Genomic DNA, 19,756 nt, shown 5'->3' on the forward strand with positions numbered 1-19,756 from the left:
ACCACAGAGAGTTACCGCAAGTCGCAAAGAATCCAGGAGCTGCCTCCACTATTCCAGCACTATTTCAACTTCCATATTTCAACATCAAATCACCTATGCTTAGTGTAATACAGTGACAACTTAAATATACCAAAAACGATTTAGTGTAATTAACATAAGCTAAATATCATATGGCTGTCCATGGTACTGATTTCTGTGTGTAGACCTGTGTGTGTATACACACATGTGTGCAAGTAAAAAAAAAACATGTTTACTCACCCAACTTGTAGAGGAACGCTATGACAACCTCTCTTTCATGTTGCCAAAACGGTCTATGACTCCTGTAGTGCACGCTTTTAGTATTTGTTGTCCTGGACTACTAAAATACTTGCTTGCTTAACTTCCTTTCATGGGAAATGATGAGACAGCTAGTTAACGTTAGCCTATACTACATCTAACTTAGTTAGGTACATATTGATAAAACAATTGTTTTGGCCTTACTGCTATTAGCCCATACAAACGCATAACAGATTCACTACTATGGAAAAACAGATAGTTCCAAAAAAGGAAGTTTGTTCTGAAGTATCTGTCCTACATCTGAGAGATATAAGAAAGATCAGGAAACATCTGTTGTCGTTTTTTTTTTTTACATGTATTAATTAACCCCTTATTTTTGGCACTAAACAGTCTCCATACAGGTCCACCACCTTTAAAAAGTTTGGGGTCACTTAGAAATGTCCTTGTTTTTAAAAGAAAAGCACATTTGTTGTCCAGTAAAATAACATAAAATTGATCAGAAATACAGTGTAGACATTGTTAATGTTGTAAATTACTATTGTAGCTGGAAACAGCAGATTTTTTATGGAATATCTACATAGGCATACAGAGGCCCATTATCAGCAACCATCACTCCTGTGTTCCAATGGCACGTTGTGCTAGCTAATCCAAGTTTATCATTTTAAAAGGCTAATTGATCATTAGAAATCCCTTTTGCAATTATGTTAGCACAGCTGAAAACTGCTGTTCTGATTAAAGAAGCAATACAACTGGCCTTCTTTAGACTAGTTGAGTATCTGAAGCATCAGCATTTGTGGGTTAGATTACAGGCTCAAAATGGCCAGAAACAAAGACCTTTCTTCTGAAACCCTTGTTCTGTTCTGAGAAATGAAGGCTATTCCATGCGAGAAGTTGCCAAGAAACTGAAGATCTCGTACAACGCTGTGTACTACTACCTTCACAGAACAACACAAACTGTCTCTAACCAGAATAGAAAGAGGAGTGGGAGACCCTGGTGAACAACTGAGCAAGAGGACAAGTACATTAGAGTGTCTAATTTGAGAAACAGACGCCTCACAAGTCCTCAACTGGCAGCTTCATTAAATAGTACCCGCAAAACACCAGTCTCAACGTCAACAGTGAAGAGGCGACTCCGGGATGCTGGCCTTCTAGACAGAGTTTCTCTGTCCAGTGTCTTTGTTCTTTAGCCCATCGTAATCTTTTCTTTTTATTGGCCAGTCTGAGATATGGCTTTTTCTTTGCAACTCTGCCTAGAAGGCCAGCCTCCCGGAGTCGTGCACTGGGGCCTCCCACTCCTCTTTCTATTCTGGTTAGAGCCAGTTTGCACTGTTCTGTGAAGGGAGTGGTACACAGCTACAATAGTCATTTACAACATTAACAATGTCTACACTGTATTTCTGATCAATTTGATGTTATTTTGATGGACAAAAAATGTGCTTTTCTTTCAAAAACAAGGACATTTCTGAGAGACCCCAAACTTTTGAAAGGTAGTGTATACTTCAATACATTTTTTCAATTGGTACTAGAGGATCTTCAGACGAGTTTTGTGAGGCCTGTGAGCGTCCTAAAGCAGGCCAAACCGTTCTGATGGTACAGATGATTCTGTGAGAAGACTGATTTTCAGGATGTCTCATGGTGTAACAAACACCGCTCTAGCTGTCACGCCCTGACTTTAGAGATCCTTTTTATTCTCTATTTTGGTTAGGTCAGGGTGTGACTAGGGTGGGTACTCTAGTTTTGTATTTCTATGTTGGGCTGATATGGTTCCCAATCAGAGGCAGCTGTATCTCGTTGTCTCTGATTGGGGATCATATTTAGGCAGCCTTTTCCCACCTGTTGTTTGTGGGATCTTATTTTGAGTCAGTGCATGTAGCACCTCTGTTGTCACGGTTTGTTGGTTGTTTCTTTGTTTTTGTTGTTTGGTTGTAAAGTTTCACAAAAATAAAATGTGGAACTCAGAGCACACTGCGCCTTGGTCCTTCTCTACACACAAGCGTGACAGAAGATCCCACCACCAACGGACCAAGCAGCGTGCCCAGGAGGAACAGGGATCCTGGGCCTGGAAGGAAAGCCAGGAGTGGAGGACATCCTGGACCTGGGAGGAAATAATGGCAGGAGACAAAAGCCTGCCATGGAAACAAGCGGAAGCAGCGAAGGAGGAACGACGACGACTCCAGGGTTTGCGGCCAGGACACAAGCCCAAAAGACAGGCCAAAAAATGTTTTTGGGGGGGCACACGGAGTGGTCGGCAGAGCCCGAGGGGTGAACCAGAGCCAGTCAGGGAGTTGAGTGAGGAACTCGACGAAAGATTCCGGAGAGAGGTGTTGGCGTTGAGAGCGCTGCAGAGCGGGCGTGCTGAGGAGCGTGACACCCGTCCGGTGTCATATGCACCAGTTTCACGCATCTGGCCTCCACTGCGCCTCCCCAGTCCGGTACGTCCTGTGTCTCCTCCACGCACTTGCCCTGAGGTGTTTTGTCACCATTCCGGTACAATGTCTGCCGGTTCTACGCACCATGTCTCCAGTGCACCTCCACAGCCTGGTGCATTCTGTGCCAGCCCCCCGCACTTGCCGTGCGAAGGTGGTCATCTATCCAGGACGCGTTGTGCCAGCTCTACGCTCCAGACCTCCAGTGCGCCTCCACGGTCCAGTATATCCTGCACCAGCTCTACACTCCAGACCTCCTGTGCGCCTCCACGGTCCAGTATATCCTGCACCAGCTCTACGCTCCAGACCTCCAGTGCGCCTCCACGGTCCAGTACATCCTGCACCAGCTCTACGCGCTGTATCTCCGGTGCGCCTCCACAGTCCAGTACGTCCTGTGCCTTCTCCCCGCACTCGCCCTGAAGTGCGTGTCACTAGTCCGGTGCCACCTGTACCAGCCCCACACATCAGGCCTCCAGTGTGCCTCCCCAGTCCAGTACGTCCTGTGCCTGCTCCTCACACTCGCCCTGAAGTGCGTGTCACCAGTCTGGCGTCACCTGTTCCAGCTCCACGCACCAGGCCTCCAGTGTGCCTTCACAGTCCAGAGCTTCCGGCAACAGTTCTCCGTCCAGAGCTTCCTGCGACAGTTCCCAGTCCGGAGCTTCCGGCGACAGTTCCCAGTCCGGAGCTTCTGGTGACGTTTCACAGTCTGGAACCTCCGGAGACGGGCCACAGTCCGGAACCTCCAGAGACGGGCCACGGTCCGGAACCTCCAGAGATGGGCCACGGTCCAGAACCTCCAGAGACGGGCCACGGTCCGGAACCTTCTGAGACGGCCCACGGTCCGGAACCTCCTACGATGGTCTACGGTCCGGAGTCCCTGGCGACGATCCACGATCCGGAGTCCCCGGCAACAATCCACGGTCCGGAGTCCCCGGCAATGATGCACGGTCCGGAGCCTCCGGCGACGATCCACGGTCCGGTTCCTCCGGCGCCGACCCACGGTCCGGTTCCTCAGGCGACAAACAACGGTCCGGTTCCTCCGGCGACGATCCACGGTCCGGTTCCTCCGGCGACGACCCATGGTCCGGTTCCTCTGGCGACAACCCACGGTCTGGTTCCTCCGGCAACGATCCACGGTCCGGTTCCTCCGGCAATGATCCACGATCCGGAGTTTCCGGCAACAATCTACGGTTCGGAGGTCCCGGCGACGATCCACGGTCCGGAGCCTCCTGCGACGATCCACGGTCCGGAGCTTCCTGCGACGATCCTTGCACCAGAATCGCCACCAAAGATGGCAGATCCGCGAGCGGAGCGGGGTCTACGTCCCGCACCGGAGCCGCCACCGAGGCTAGATGCCCACCCGGACCCTGCCCTATAGAGTCAGGTTTTGCGGCCAGAATCCGCACCTTTGGGGGGGGAGTACTGTCACGCCCTGACTTTAGAGATCCTTTTTATTCTCTATTTTGGTTAGGTCAGGGTGTGACTAGGGTGGGTACTCTAGTTTTGTATTTCTATGTTGGCCTGATATGGTTCCCAATCAGAGGCAGCTGTATCTCGTTGTCTCTGATTGGGGATCATATTTAGGCAGCCTTTTCCCACCTGTTGTTTGTGGAATCTTATTTTGTGTCAGTGCATGTAGCACCTCTGTCGTCACGGTTTGTTTCACTAAAATAAAATGTGGAACTCAGAGAACGCTGCACCTTGGTCCTTCTCTACACACAAGCTTGACACTAGCTCTGTCACCTTTCACTGCAGATGCGGAAGTGCGACATCGGCGAATGCGGTGGAATGAGACTCATCCAATGCAACAAAACAGATATCTCTAGCTTAAATTTACAGCTTTTATGGGTATTTTTGTATTATGCTAACTAGATATCCCCGGGGGCCCGGACATCGACTTTAGGGGGTTAATGCTACGGGCTTGTCATACTAAATGTCATTCTCTCGTTGGCCAGGCAGGATCAGATACATGGGCTACAGATACTGAAACAGAGGGGCGCGGTTTCGCTTACTGAGATACTTTCTCTGGTCTAAAACATTCAGCTACTTGCGAATTGAAGGAAAATTATGAAAGAGGCAGACAATTGGTTTGTAGGCTGCAAGGATAAAGCAAGCCTCTTTTGGTAGGATGAGGCAGATGGCATTCTTTGCTGACTGGATAATGCTACTGAGATATCTTTTTGCTGTTATCCCATTGTTGGTTCACAAACAGGCAAACAGGTCTGATGCATTGCTTTCCTAATTTTCTTTGCATCTCTACTTTCCTCTCTTTCTTTCCCAGTATAATTCTGTACACACCAGTGCACATTCTCTTCCTTATTTTCTCCCTCTCCTCACTGCAACAGAAACAGACACACACAGATTATTGTGCTGTAAATTGAGAGATGAATAAATACAATCTCATTTGAAAGCATCTGTTAAATTAGACTACACAGTATTACATTATCTAGTTTACAAAGCCGATGCCCATATCAAGAAGACTTACACTATTGCTGGCATTTCATGTGTGGTTATGTTCTGTAACATATTATGGTTTTACTTAGTAAAGGGCAACTCCGCCACTTTTCAGCCTCATATTCATTACCTCCAGCACCAAACAAGTGTCTACATATGTGAAAATGGCATATTTCTAAGTTTTATAGAAAACATATTGTAAATAACGTTAAGAAAATACCCTCCCTCTGGCTAGAAACACATTGCAGGTTTTGAAAATTCTTGTTTTTCTTACTTTAAATCCTACCCTGTGATGGCACAAAGAAGCATTTTTTTGGACCTTTCTTCTTATGTTTTTATCACAGATCATAGAAATGCGCCATTTTCACATCATGTAGACACTGGTTTGGTGCTGGAGATAATTCATATTTGAGGATGAAAAGTGGTGGAGCTGCCTTTAATTTTTGCAACACTTCATATTTTAATTGTTTTATTTTTAAGATTATTAGTACTGTATAATATTTAAGTGTGTAGTAACTTCCCACACCAGCACCATATCATAATAGTCCAAGCTACCTTAACCCTCACACTACCGACTGGGGCCATTTTGACCTCAGAGGCATATTTTTTATCATAGCCCAAAGGTGTTATGCATACCAGCAGAGGGTGGAGGGGAACCTGTATCAGTGAACTTGTCCAGGTAGACAGATCATCTACAGAGATTGTCCAGATAGACAGATCATCTACAGAGATTGTCCAGATAGACAGATCATCTACAGAGATTGTCCAGATAGACAGATCATCTACAGAGATTGTCCAGATAGACAGATCATCTACAGAGATTGTCCAGATAGACAGATCATCTACAGAGATTGTCCAGATAGACAGATCATCTACAGAGATTGTCCAGACAGACAGATAATCTACAGAGATTGTCCAGATAGACAGATCATCTACAGAGATTGTCCAGATAGACAGATCATCTACAGAGATTGTCCAGATAGACAGATCATCTACAGAGATTGTCCAGATAGACAGATCATCTACAGAGATTGTCCAGATAGACAGATCATCTACAGAGATATTGCTCCCTGTGTACTCACCTACGATTGTACTTTTCTATCCCACGTACTGTATGACTTTGTACAAAACCAAAATTACCTTTCATGCATATAAAAATCGGCTAATGGTATACAAGGCCTGCCAATGGTATAAATACTTGATACAACCGCAATACAGAACTCAGATATACTCTGAATCTACACAGAGAGCTGTACTGGTGTGTGTTCTCTGAAAAGTAGTTCTTCTAGGGCAAATCTCAAAAAGCATTTATTTGAATCCCGGTTTCTCTGGAGACAATAATAACTTATACATAGAGGGGGACCTGTATCAGTGATCTTGACCTGATAGACAGATCCCCTGTAGAGATGGAGCACCTTATGTACTCGTCTATTGTTATAACTTGTCAGAACTAGGTTAAAATGACCTTACATATATGCTAGGCTGCAGTCAAAACAGCTCATCAAATTCTGTCAGTGGTATGAATACTTGGTAGAACTGTCATACAGAAACCAGCTACCCTCTAAATGTACACATAGTGCTGTATTGGTGTATATTCTTTGAAAAATAGTTATTCTACGGGAAATGTCATATAAATACCAGAATTCCTATAATTATTCAATATGTGCAACTTGTTTCCCTAGCAGCAATGCTAATGCTGGCTGTGGGGTAAGTAAATAATTAAAACTCTAAGGATCAATGGATAAATGACTTTTTGTCAATAGAATTAAGTATATTTTAAATGTTGGTGTACTGCCCCTTAAAATGGCAGTCGTTTTTGTCAAAATATGTATTTAGAATTATTTATTTTTTGAAATGATACTACAATTAAATTATGGTAAATCGTCTTTTTAGTACTTATGGGGATAGTAAGCGCACATTATTTAAGGGAAATCTTTACATTTCTCTTTAACAGAATATGTGAATGAATTGTAATTTAGCAAAATTTATTTTCATCAGATAACATTATTTACATGTCTAATGATGTTTTTATAATAATTCAGTTGATATTTTCCTATGATTGTTGGTTTTTCCAAAAGTTTCTACTTGGGAGTCAAAATGACCCCCGTTGGTAATCTATGTACAGTATGTAAAATATGTTGGTAGTATGAGGGTTAATGATCTGATTTATTTTAAATCATATAACGCCCACAGTTGTGGAAGATAATAATAAAGTATTGACTAAACTGCTGTAACATTGTTTACTTTGCAGTTACTGCCCACCCAAATCCTATCATCCACCCCCTGCAATATGCTTGGATCTCTTATAATGGATCGTCAGTGGGCACTAACTGCATGTGAATAAGGCCTACAGTAAAGCCCTTTGGTGCAGTGAGAGGCGTAGTGCAATCAGAAGCACTCCATTGAGATGTGTCCATGCTTAACCACCACACACACACTGTTTTATGCAATACAGTTTAGTCTCCACTGCAGAGGCTTAATGCCGAGGCTAAGCAAACTTCCCACCGCACACCTCAATGCCCCAACACCCCTCTGACAACATAAAGGAAGAGAGAGGGAGGAGAGAGAGAGATGGAGAGAGGGGGCTCGGGGAGAAATGGAGAGAGGGGGCTCAGGGAGAGAGATGGAGATAGGGGCGGGGGGAGAGAGTGATGGAAAGAGGGGGCAGGGGGCAAGAGAGAGACGGAGAGAAGGGGCGGGGGGACAGTGAGATGGATAGACGGGTGGGGGGAGAGTGCGATGGAGAGAGGGGGTGGGGGGATAGTGAGATGGAAAGAGGGGGGAGGGAGAGAGATGGAGAGAGTGGGCGGGGGAGAGAGAGAGAGAGATGGAGAGAGAGGACGGGGACAGGGGGGAAGGTGTAAACAAATTACTTAGACATCAAAGCTGGTTAATCATATGAAAGCAGATCCACCCACAAACCTCTAATTGATCACTGGCTGTTTGTTTACTGGACAGGGAGGGAGGGAGGGAATACAGAGGGATGATGGAGGGAGGGAAAGAGAGAGAGGGAGGAAAGGACTCAAAAAAAGCCCTCTGGAAGTGGAAGAGGTACTGAAGTCCATGAAGAAGCACTCAGTGAACCCACTAAATAAATCGCTGGTCCCCCTCCAGCGAAACCACAGTGTATCGGCCAGTAACATTCTGTGCAAGCTAATGCCATTTGGCAAAAACTGACACCCACCACTGACTGAGACACAATTCCTCTCTGTCTGCTCACAAGAAGCTCTGCTCAATGCCAACGTAACCATTACAATAGCAAACCCTTTAGCAAACCCAACAGCATCCCAACTCATACATGTGTCTATAAATCCACTGGTAATGGTATAGTGGATTGCTAGTGGTATGAGGCTCTTTTAACTGGAGTTTAAAGCTCTACTCTAGAGGAGACAGCGTGAGCAGGTAATAAGATGCTCTTATAACTGGAGTTTAAAGCTCTATTCTAGAGGACACGGAGCGTGAGAATTTGAGCTCAGCCAGTAGGGGGCTTGGTTTGACAGCCAAGGCAGGATATTGCTTAAGAGCCGGAGGAGTCTACTGCTCACTGAGCGTTGCTTAATCCACCTTTCACTGAAACCTAGAGGAACTATGATTCCCCAGGCCATGTTTCCCTTCCCCAGGGACCCAATAAGATGTGACGCTCCCAGAAGTTGTCATGTTCACCCATGGGCCATGGCATAGTGCCCTGGGTCCGGCCAAAACATGGCGGCATCCTGACCTTGGCGTGAGTTGAGGTTGGGGGAGCGTTCACTACAACTCACGTCGTTAGTTTATTATTGTGAAAAATTGTTTCGATTTTCGCCCACGGAACCAAAACTTGCCGGTTCTAATCCTGTGAGGGACAGTGCAGTCTTAAGCAAGGCACTGAATGGATGATGGAACTACTCTATTTAGAAACGCAATATAATATTATGCAAGTGACCTTGAGTTGGATAGGGGGTATATTTCACAGTGATACAAAAAAACACAGTAAGGAATGAATATTACAATCAATGGGCATTCTGCAGTAACGATGGATTTGGATGCAGGGTCTTTCTGGGACAAAGCACTCTGCCGTAATGTTAGATTGTGTTACTCTCTCTCCATCTCTGAGTTTAGCTACATCCACAGGGCATGTTTGGTTTCCTTTTGTGGAAATATTATAACACAACCAGACAGTATTTATGCTTCTACTTTTAGCTGAAAAATGACTAAGAGGAGAAAATGTCTCAGTCTGTTAATTCATGGCTAAATGAGTCAAAGAGGGTGTAGGCAATATGTGTGGGGAGTTTTGAGTTGTTTTAAATGAACCAATGCCAAGTTTATCACCCTGACGCTGGGTTGGGAGTTTGTAGATTGGGTGGGTGTCCTACCTGACGTTGTCATGGCGTTGGATGTAGATCTTGTGGAAGATCCTTTCAGGAGGCTTCAGGAAATCTTCTTTCATCTCCATCGCCACGTTCCTTGGCAACAAACTCATCAGAAGGCGCTCCTGTGTGTGTGGGTGAGAAAGAAAGAAAGAAAGAAAGAAAGAAAGAAAGAAAGAAAGAAAGAAAGAAAGAAAGAAAGAAAGAAAGAAAGAAAGAAAAGAAAGACAGTGACGAGAAGGAAAGAAAGTTATACTGTATCAGACTTGAGAATAGGAGAGGAGAGAGTGTTGGTGCTGGTGCAGATAAGAAAAGTGAGAGACAAAAAGGTGGTGTATCAAACAGAATTGAAAAAGTGTGTGAATGAGTCACCAAGTGTGATAAAAAAAGAGAATGGAGGGAAGAAAGGAGCCATGCATAAAGACATCATGAGACATCATACACGTGATTTTAACCTTATGCCTTCTGTTTATGTGTGTGTGTGTGTGTGTGTGTGTGTGTGTGCGTGTGCGTGTGCGTGTGCGTGTGTGTGTGTGTGTGCGTGCGTGCATGTGTGTTTGTACCTGTTTCTCATTCTCGTCCTCCATGCGTAGCCTCTCCTCGATGCAGTTGCGTGCCTGTAGGAAAGCCTTCCTTTGGGCTCGCTCAGTCAGGATGCGCACAAACAATCCAGACAGGTTCACACTGGTAAACAGCACTGTGTTGGCCACCAGCTACAAGCACAAACAACAAACAACACAACATTATGCCACTTAGCATATGCTTTTATCCAAAGTGACATAGGATCCCTGCAGAAATTGAACGTATGACCTTAGAGTTGCTAGTGCCACGCTCTCACCAACTGAACTACACAGGACTACGTTCTCAAGGCAAGACTGTCTTAAATAGCAAATACATGTATTGACTGTCTGATAATTGTGCAAAGTACATACAGTATGGTGATAGTGAAACTATACTTTGACAGGTAGCTAGATAACATGGCTATGCCCCCATAGGATGACAATTCCCCCATCCACAGGGCACGAGTGGTCACTGAACGTTTTGATGAGCATGAAAACTATTTAAATAATATGCCACGGCAGTCTCAGTCACCAGATCTCAACCCAATTGAACATTTATGGGAGATTCTGGAGCGATTCCTGAGACAACGTTTTCCACCACCATCAACAAAACACCAAATGATGGAATTTCTCGTGGCAGAATGGAGTCACATCCCTCCCATAGAGTTCCAGACACTTGTAGAATCTATGCCAAGGAGCATTGAAGCTGTTCTGGTGGCTCTGGCGGCTCGTGGTGGTCCAATGTCCTATTAAGACGCTTTATGTTGGTGTTTCCTTCATTTTGATAGTTACCTGCGTTATATCTTTAAAGGAGAAATCTGTGATTGCTACATCCATTTTTGGACTTCTAAATTCACATATGCTGTATACCCATAGATTTTTAAAGAACGTAACTTAAACATTTTTAGTTCAATTGTCTTATCCCATCAGAACCCCAAATTTAAGCTTGTTTTACCCCTTTTGTCTGGAAACAATGTAATTGAAAACAAGCACTGTATAGCCTCAAAACATGACTAAAACTATCATGGATGGTCAGTCCATGTATCCATGTATCCATAGCTCTGTCAATTAATTGTAGAGAGGTACAATTTTCCAGTCCCATCCCTCAGTGGTGGTTTGTCCGCTTGTTATTGTTTGAACTGCAGATTGCCCCTTTAACGCATGAAGGGCCAGGTGAAGCTGAGGCATCAGAAACCATCTGGCCTAAATACATAGCACACTGACAGACTGATGCACTGTATAGATATAGGAAGAGAGAACAGCTGTACTGTACATTCACAAACATTATTTTGAAGCCAAAAATAACGTATTTGCTTTGTCTTGTCTTATTACACATTTGGAAACTATCAATCAATCAGTGTGTGTGTGTGTATGATGAGTTACATCATTGGAAGCCAGCGATGCAGACAACTACAGAGAGTGTCTGTCTGGGTGAAATAGTTGAGTTTTCTGTTTCATATAGGTAGACCATCTTTCAGCTATCACACGCCAACCTCTCCCTGGCTCAGATGGGTCATGGTGCGTGTGTGTGTGTGTGTGTGTGTGTGTGTGTGTGTGTGTGTGTGTGTGTGTGTGTGTGTGTGTGTGTGTGTGTGTGTGTGTGTGTGTGTGTGTGTGTGTGTGTGTGTGTGTGTGTGTGTGTGTAAGCTGTGCTTCCAGCCGAGCACAGGACATGTAGGAGAGAAAACAACAGAACAACAGAACAACAGAGGCTGGAACAGTGAGTGTTTTCCATGTGGCTGGGCATGACTGGTCCTGGCACAGTGTGACCTTTACAACAACAAAACAAGGCCTGTACACAGAAGCACACAAATACACACACACACACACACACACACACACACACACACACACACACACACACACACACACACACACACTAGTCCATTAAAACTCTGTATAACCTCAGCCAGCCTTCCTCACCAGGAGCAATACTCAACATGGAATAATTTATTCCACAGACCCTGATTGGGGATTGGTCACTGGTGTTTACAAAGTCTACTGTAATATAGGTCATTGATAGAGTATGATGACTGGTGGCGAGAACAAGCATTTAGAAAACACAACAGCCAACAGCAGCCAATGGGTTGATTAGTTATACAGTACTGTACTGTAGGGTTTGTGATTGTATTTGATGAGGGCAAGCTTGATACTGTCAACCTAACTACCAACTGTTATAAACGGGGATTTGACCTGACCCCCAAGGCACAAGAAATCCTTGGTCTCACAAGACTGCCATACAGACGACGACCCTCGAATATCCGTCAGTGTGTTGGTGGACTCTTATAACAGAAGTCAGGTAAATAAAGGCTGCAGTGACTAATCAGGAGAGGGGAAAGAAAGAGTCTAGCCCAAGTCCTTCTCTCTCTGACTGAGGCGAAGCATGGCTATTGTTGGCTTGTTTACACCACAGTGAGATTCTGAAGAGAAGGTGGTCTATAGGTCCTGTACGGTTACACCGCTGAGCTCATCTTCAGGATTAAGGGATTAGCTTTCCCTCCCCAGGCTGCACTCTGCTTCTGCTAGCACTGTCCTTCACACAGTCTTCCTGGCCCACATACAGTACAGGCTACAGGCGTGAGATATTATAGGCCACATGCTAAAAAACTAAAACCACACACAACCTTAACCTGTAAGGAGAAGAACTAGAGCTGATTTGATAGAGCTCAACCTATCCAGAGAGAGAGAGAGAACTTGTTGAGATTGTCAAGACATTTTAGGTATTTCTGTCCTGAAATAACTTATCTAGCTTTGCAATGCCCTTTTTTTAACTGTCTGGTTGTCTGGTATCTGGTTCAGATCCTCAACCTTGGCCTACGTTGATTCTGCATCAAGGACGTTTTACCCTCATCCTCCGAGGCCTATGTGGACCAGATATTCCCTATGAAACAGAGGCATATGTGAACCCTGTCTGAACACTGTCTGTCTGCTCTCTCTGTGTGGTCCTGTTTGTTTTGTTTCACTCTGTCTGGTTGTCTGATATCTGGTTCAGGTCCTCTACCATGGCCTACTTTGGTTCTGCTCAAGGATGTTTTACCCTCATCCTCTGAGGCTTAAGTGGACCAGATGTTCCCTATGAAACAGAGGCATATGTGAACCCTGTCTGAACACTGTCTGCCTGCTCTCTCTGTGTGGTCCTGTTTGTTTTGTTTCACTCTGTGTTGGCGATGTAGGATGATATGAGGTTGGGTCAAATGATTAGACATACACTCTCATATCAGCTTGATTTTCCATCAGACATGGTGGCTGATCACTTGATCTCAAAGGTGAGATTCCAGTAAATCTCGGATGTGCTTCAGAACAAGTATAATAAGTGAAGAGGCTTTCCATTTTCAGATAATGTGCTCTGTGTTTTCATAATTGACATAGGCAGTTGCAATATATAAATGGGGAATGGTACATTTGAATGGGAGTGTGTTTTCATAGATGATCCCTATTCCCACGTCTTGTGTGAAATTGAAATTCATACCATAGACCCAAGTCATATCAGTCACACAGGCTATTTTGAAGTCAATGGTGTGAGACAGACACAGCTCTATAGGCTCTAGTGGATACTGCTCGGCCGCTACCTCTAGCAGGCTTGAAACTGAGCATGCATGTCGCACATGGCTAGTCGAACGCCAAACGCTTCATTGAGACAATGTTGAAACATCAATCCATCGGGGCGAGTCAGTGGCACATTTTTATTTGTGCCGATGGAAAGCGGTTTTGACATATATTCATTGATTGATTTATTTTTTATCGATCATTAGAATTCTTCATTTTTTTATTGATCATTATATTATATATATATATATATAAATCAATAATTATATGATAATGACATTCATGGGAGCGGGATTGCATTTGTATACTCCTACATACTGTTGCTCGTGAAAGTCTACACACCCCTTGCACAGTCTTCACATTTTGCTGCCTTAAAATGACATCTAAAAAGAGATTACCACATTTGATGATTTTCCTATAGATCTACACAAATTACTCCTCTTTTTAAAAAGTGTAAGAACATTTTTGGAAAAAAATGTCAAAATTCATGAAAAAATATTTTTCAATGTATTGATTGAGTATGTCAATGTATTGATTGAGTATGTCAATGTATTGATTGAGTATGTCTCACAGCCCATTAGTTAATACTTGGTGGAAGAACCTTTGGCAGCCATTACAGCTGTGATTCATTTGGAATAAGATTCTACTAACCTTGCATAACTCTAAGGGCAACATATCCATTGTTTTTGTCAAAATTACTCAAGCTCAGTAAATTTGGTTGGGAATCATTGACAGACAACAATATTCAGTTCTTGTCACTGATTTTCAAGTAGATTTTGGTCAGGACTGAGACTACTAGACCATTCAGGTACACTCAGCACCTATTGGAAAGCCATTGTGTTGAGTCTTTAGCATTAGAATTTGTGTAACTGTTCTGCTGAAAAATAAAACTATTGCAAGGTTAGGTTTTCAGCAGACTATTGCAGGTTTTCCTCTAACTTTTTATCTGTCAAATGTATTTTGACGGTAACATACTCCCCAGCCCCTGCCGGAAACAAGCCTACCCATAACATGATGCTGCCACCACAATATTAATCTTATTCAAAATGATTCACCAATGATGTTTCCACCAAGTATTAACTATGGCACACAATTTTTGATTTCATTTAATAAAATCTATCGACGCAAAGCGTTAAAAAGAGGAACAAAGTGCTTTTCTTTTTACTGATTTGCCTCATGATTTGTCAACTCATGCACAATTTCTCTGTCCTTCACATCAGAGTGCTGCTGTAGGCTCTGTGCGTGTCTTGACCAATCAGATTCACAGAAAGGTCACACGTGCCGGGCAGGTCGCACGTGCCGGCCACAACACAAAGCTGAAGGCTCGCTCTCCAGTTTCCGCCGGCATTTATTTAGCAAGCATGATAACACATGATGAATGCCTACAGTCTCTATGTCTGCCCTGCTGTTAAGCAGTTTTATTGACAGGGGTTCAAACTAATGTTTATATCGGTTTGGCCGGCATATAGGCACCCTGTAACGCCTCCTCGATGGCATCAGCTGGAACTCTGTGTTCAGTGCATGAGTGGGGTCCCATATGACCTTTCTGGCCAGTCTGATGATGGTCTCATCAAAAAATGTCCTGGAGCGAGGAGGGAAGTGTCATGCCTATAATCTTCCTTGCTGTCTTGGTCAGTCTCAAAATGTGGGCATTGAGCTGCACTGTCAGGTTACCAAATCATGTAACAATGCCGTAGGGTAGGACTGACTCAATTGTGGATCTATAAAAGAGGAGCATGATCTTCTGGTTGACTCAATAGACCCTGTGTCGACAAGTGCAAGTGCTGTTGGACGCGTGAGCACACTCTCCACACGGATGTGCCAGCACAGCCCACTGTCAATGTGGACTCCCAGGTACTATGAGTTCACCTGCTCAATGTGCTCTCTGTTTACCACTATGGGGCTGTGGTCCCCAATGGACTTAGGGTCAAGGATCATCTCCTCAGTTTTTTTTCACATTCAGTTGTAGGTGATGTTCATCACACCAGCTGACGAATCCTTCAATCTCTGCCCTGTAGCAAGTGGTGTCAAAGCCTTTGTTTAAGAGCCCGAGGACAGCGGTGTCATCCAAGAACTTAACTATGTAGTTGTTGGGATGCCTGCAGATGTAGTCCCCTATACAGCATGAAGCGTATAGGAGAACTTGGTGGAAGCACCATTGGCAGCCATTACAGGTATGAATGATTTTGAATGAGATGAATATGCTTGTTTCCGGCAGGGGCTGGGGAGTACTGTATGTTAGGATCAAAATGAATATGAAAGGAGCAAAGGACAGGTAAAACATTAAGAGGAAAACCTGCCATAGTTTTCTAAAAACCTGCCATAGTTTTATTTTCAGCGAAACAATTAAACTAATTCGAATTCGAAAGACACAGCAGACGGCTTTCCAAGAGGTGCTGAGTGTTCCTGAATGGTCTAGTAGTCTCAGTCCTGATCTAAATCTGCTTGAAAACCAGTGACAAGAACTGAATATTGTTGTCTGTCAATGATTCCCAACCAAATTTACTGAGCTTGAGTCATTTTGACAAAAACAATGGATATGTTGCTCCAAGAGTTGTGCAAGGTTAGTAGAATCTTATTCCAAATGAATCACAGCTGTAATGGCTGCCAAAGGTTCTTCCACCAAGTATTAACTAATGGGCTGTGAGACATACTCAATCAATACATTGACATACTCAATCAATACATTGACATACTCAATCAATACATGCAACCAACACATTATTATTTTATTTTTTTATTATTATTTTGAAAAAAGGTTCTATAATTTTTCTTTCACTTGGAAAAAGAGCAGTACGTTGTTTAGATCTATAGGAAAATAATAAAATGTAATCCATTTTTTTTTCATTTTATAGCAGCAAAATGTGAAGACTGCAAGGGGTGTGTAGACTTTCACGAGCAACTGTATGTAGGAGCATGCAAATGGAATTCAGCCCCTATGAAGGTCATTATCATATGATTATTGATATCAACAAATTAATTATTTATATAAAAAAGATGAATTATTAATATAAAAAATATATAAATATATGTTAAAACGGCTTTCCATATGATGTGATATATTTTAACATCACTCTTTTTTAACACACAAACCAACGTTAATTAATAAAATATGTAATCAGTCATCTCTCAAATTAAGGGGATGATGACGCAATCTTAGCAAGAGGGAGGGAATCTGATTTCATTGGTCCTCAACTCGTGGCTGTCATTTCATTCACGGTAAGTGAAGTTAGCGGTGAGTTGGCCTATCCCGGAGCAGGTTAGTTTTGAAGGTATCTTTGTCATAGAAATGTACCTGTTAAAAGGTGACACACTTTCGTATGGCCGGTTATCTCGAATTGAACTCAGAGTTGACCAACGTTACCTCATTAACTCCTCAAACCTACTTCGTGAGATAACCTCTACAGACAGGAGAGCAGAGGGGTATCAAAATCCGCTGCGCGTCATTGAAGTCCGAGTTTAGATTGAGCTACTGAGCACCTCTCCGTTCATCATCTCGCACAGCCTTGCACTTTCTACAAGCTACTGTAGAGCCTTGCCATGTCTACCAGCCTACTGTAGACCTACATCCAGCACACGTTCACAGTTGTTTCTATTCTACATAAATCTAAACCATTACATATATAAACCTAAAATATATTTAATTTAAGAATTTAACTTTGTAGGTCTTCCACAAGCGAGACATTGTAGTACGGTGTGGCTCACTTGGTAGAGCATGGCAACGCCAGGGTTGTGGGTTCGATTCCCACGGGGGACCAGTATGAAAATGTATGCATTCACTACTGTAAATCGCTCTGGAAAAGAGCGTCTGCTAAATGACTGACATGTAAACGTATGAAAAGCTGCCGGTCGCTGTCCAGTTTGACGGTGCTGAACTTCATATTGACATAGGCCTACTCATTGCTTCCTGTCGCGGATGTCATCCCTCATCGGTTCTTCATAAAGCCGTTAGCCATGCCTTGAACAGCCTGGTGGTTAACTATGTATACACACATACAAATTAGTATGCACCCACTTACCGTTCTCCATAATTTCTGCGTCTTGACTGTCACGGAGGTCGCTGTCACAATGATATGAGAGATGGCAATCATTATTCCAAACACTACTGCTAACAGAGTCCGCACGGGCAGGAGCGAGTAGGCGACGAATGTAACCAGCATGAGCTGCCACATGCCCTGCTCCGGGTTGGTCGGAGGCTCCAGCCCCACCGCGCCGAGGGAGAAGGGACAGCAGAGGAACGAGAAGGTGAAGGCGAAGAGCAAGGTCAGGTTGACGATCTGCTGGAGCTGGGTCACCTGTAGGTATTTGACGTTGGTGACAATGAAGAGGGATACGAAGACGATACAGTGGACAGGATGGGACCCCTTGGAGATGGTCAGATTGGGCCCGGAAAGCAACTCCACCACGGCCAGCGTCGATGCCATGATGATTAGCACCGCCAGGGCTTTGAGAGTGGACGTCTGCTCCAGCTTTAGGTTGTAGTTCTGGAACAGAGACTCCAGCTCCTTACAGTCGAACTCGTCCTCGCATGCAATGGTAGTCAGAGGGACGCCGGGTGGACAGTGGCTTTTCTTCCGCCGAGTTTTGACTTTCTGAAACGGAATTTCCTCCATGTCAGGGCCATTCATAAACGAGACACTGGACCACACAGCGCGCCACAGACCGACGCCGGGAAACAATCAAGCACGCAGCCGGCTAGAGGGGATAGCGTCCCGGATCCCTATGGCTGGAAACTGGGGCACGCCACGCAGTATCCACAGGTTGAAATCTGTTGTTCGTGGAGATCAGTCACCAAGGAAACGTGCAAGCATTTTCTCCCCTTGAGGAAGACTCCAAAAAGTAGGCTGTCGGTGGCTTTTGTTTCACTCGGGCGAGGAATACAGTGTGGAAACAGACTCGAACACACGACGGTCGAGTTCTGAATCTAACAGCTTTTCGCTAGGCTTAGATTGGATCACGCCTGCGCATTATGAAGTGGAGATAAGACACGTATTAGTAACTCAACAGATCTCCAACACAAAACAGAGATTTGAGAGGTAGCTAGCACTACAGTCCCCACACAGAGCAAATAACTATATTTCTCTGGGCTTAGTGAGCTATACTGTAGCCTATTTACTGTAGGTTTAAGTCAGAAGAAGTATGTCGATTATATCTTAGAACAATTAATTTGCACAAACTAAAGTAGACTACTGAGTTTCATGTATACAAATGAGAACAGGTATGGCACTTCGGGGCCTATGCACAGAACACAATTAATGTCTGTGTATATCATGTATCAGCTAACAGGCATATGAATAACATCATTGCTGTATAACTGTTATATATTGCACTATAAAATGATATCCATTTTGATCCATTAATAGACTGTGTGCATTCCCCAATTAGAGGAACAGTAGCACATTCACATATCTGTGAGTAGCTGTAAAAATAGCAATGCACAAGGGAGGAGGCCACCTGTGTATTTTTATATAGACAGTTATATCACCTCTGCCAGGTGAAGAGAGTTGTTTGGAAGATATCAGGAATCATCACAGAACTCATGGATGTGTGAATCCTTGTGTGTATTGCGTGTGTGTGTGTGTGTGTGTGTGTGTGTGTGTGTGTGTGTGTGTGTGTGTGTGTGTGTGTGTGTGTGTGCGTGTCTGCGTGCGTGTGTGTGTGCGTTTGTTTATGTGCGTGAGTGCATGTATGCGTATCTCTAGGCCTGTGTGTTTGTTTGAAAGAACAAAGGAGGGAGGGAGAGAGGGAGAGCATGTTCTTTCAAGTCTAAGTCATCTTTTTAAAGTTCAAAGTGAAGTTGTCATGTGTAGGAGAGCAGCTTGTGACATCTGGAGAGGCAGAATGAACACCAAAAAAAGAAAAAAGCATGAGAGAAGGATAAATCCTAAATATCGCTTTGTCATTCCCCGTCTTAGTCGTCTCCTGTCTTGAACAAAAAAATACCCAGTATTGCAGAGCTCACTTTAGACCGAACCCACAGTTCCCCTCTTCTCTCTCTAGTACACTACAATGTTTTCCTAACTTTAGGTCCTAGTCATTGAATACACAGAAAATCCATAAGATACAATGTGATTCCATATGAATAACTCCAATATTGGACACATCTGTGAACATACAGTACCAGTCAAAAGTTTGGACCCACCTGCTC

At 43.9% G+C, this 19,756-nt stretch overlaps 1 protein-coding gene across 1 annotated transcript in view; it reads right to left on the reverse strand.

The window, feature by feature from the left end:
* LOC115157130 (adenylate cyclase type 1) overlaps positions 1–18,236 on the reverse strand; it is a 71,979-nt gene extending 53,743 nt beyond the window's left edge. Inside the window, exons 1-3 of the mRNA XM_029705108.1 lie at positions 17,628–18,236; positions 10,066–10,215; positions 9,509–9,627 (exon numbers count right to left, since the gene is read on the reverse strand). Of these exons, the coding sequence (XP_029560968.1) occupies positions 9,509–9,627; positions 10,066–10,215; positions 17,628–18,236 (878 nt within the window). The remainder of the gene's footprint in view (positions 1–9,508; positions 9,628–10,065; positions 10,216–17,627) is intronic.
* Positions 18,237–19,756: the final 1,520 nt, after the last annotated feature.

Source organism: Salmo trutta, chromosome 21, assembly GCF_901001165.1.
Source record: "Salmo trutta chromosome 21, fSalTru1.1, whole genome shotgun sequence".
Lineage (NCBI taxonomy): Eukaryota > Metazoa > Chordata > Actinopteri > Salmoniformes > Salmonidae > Salmo > Salmo trutta.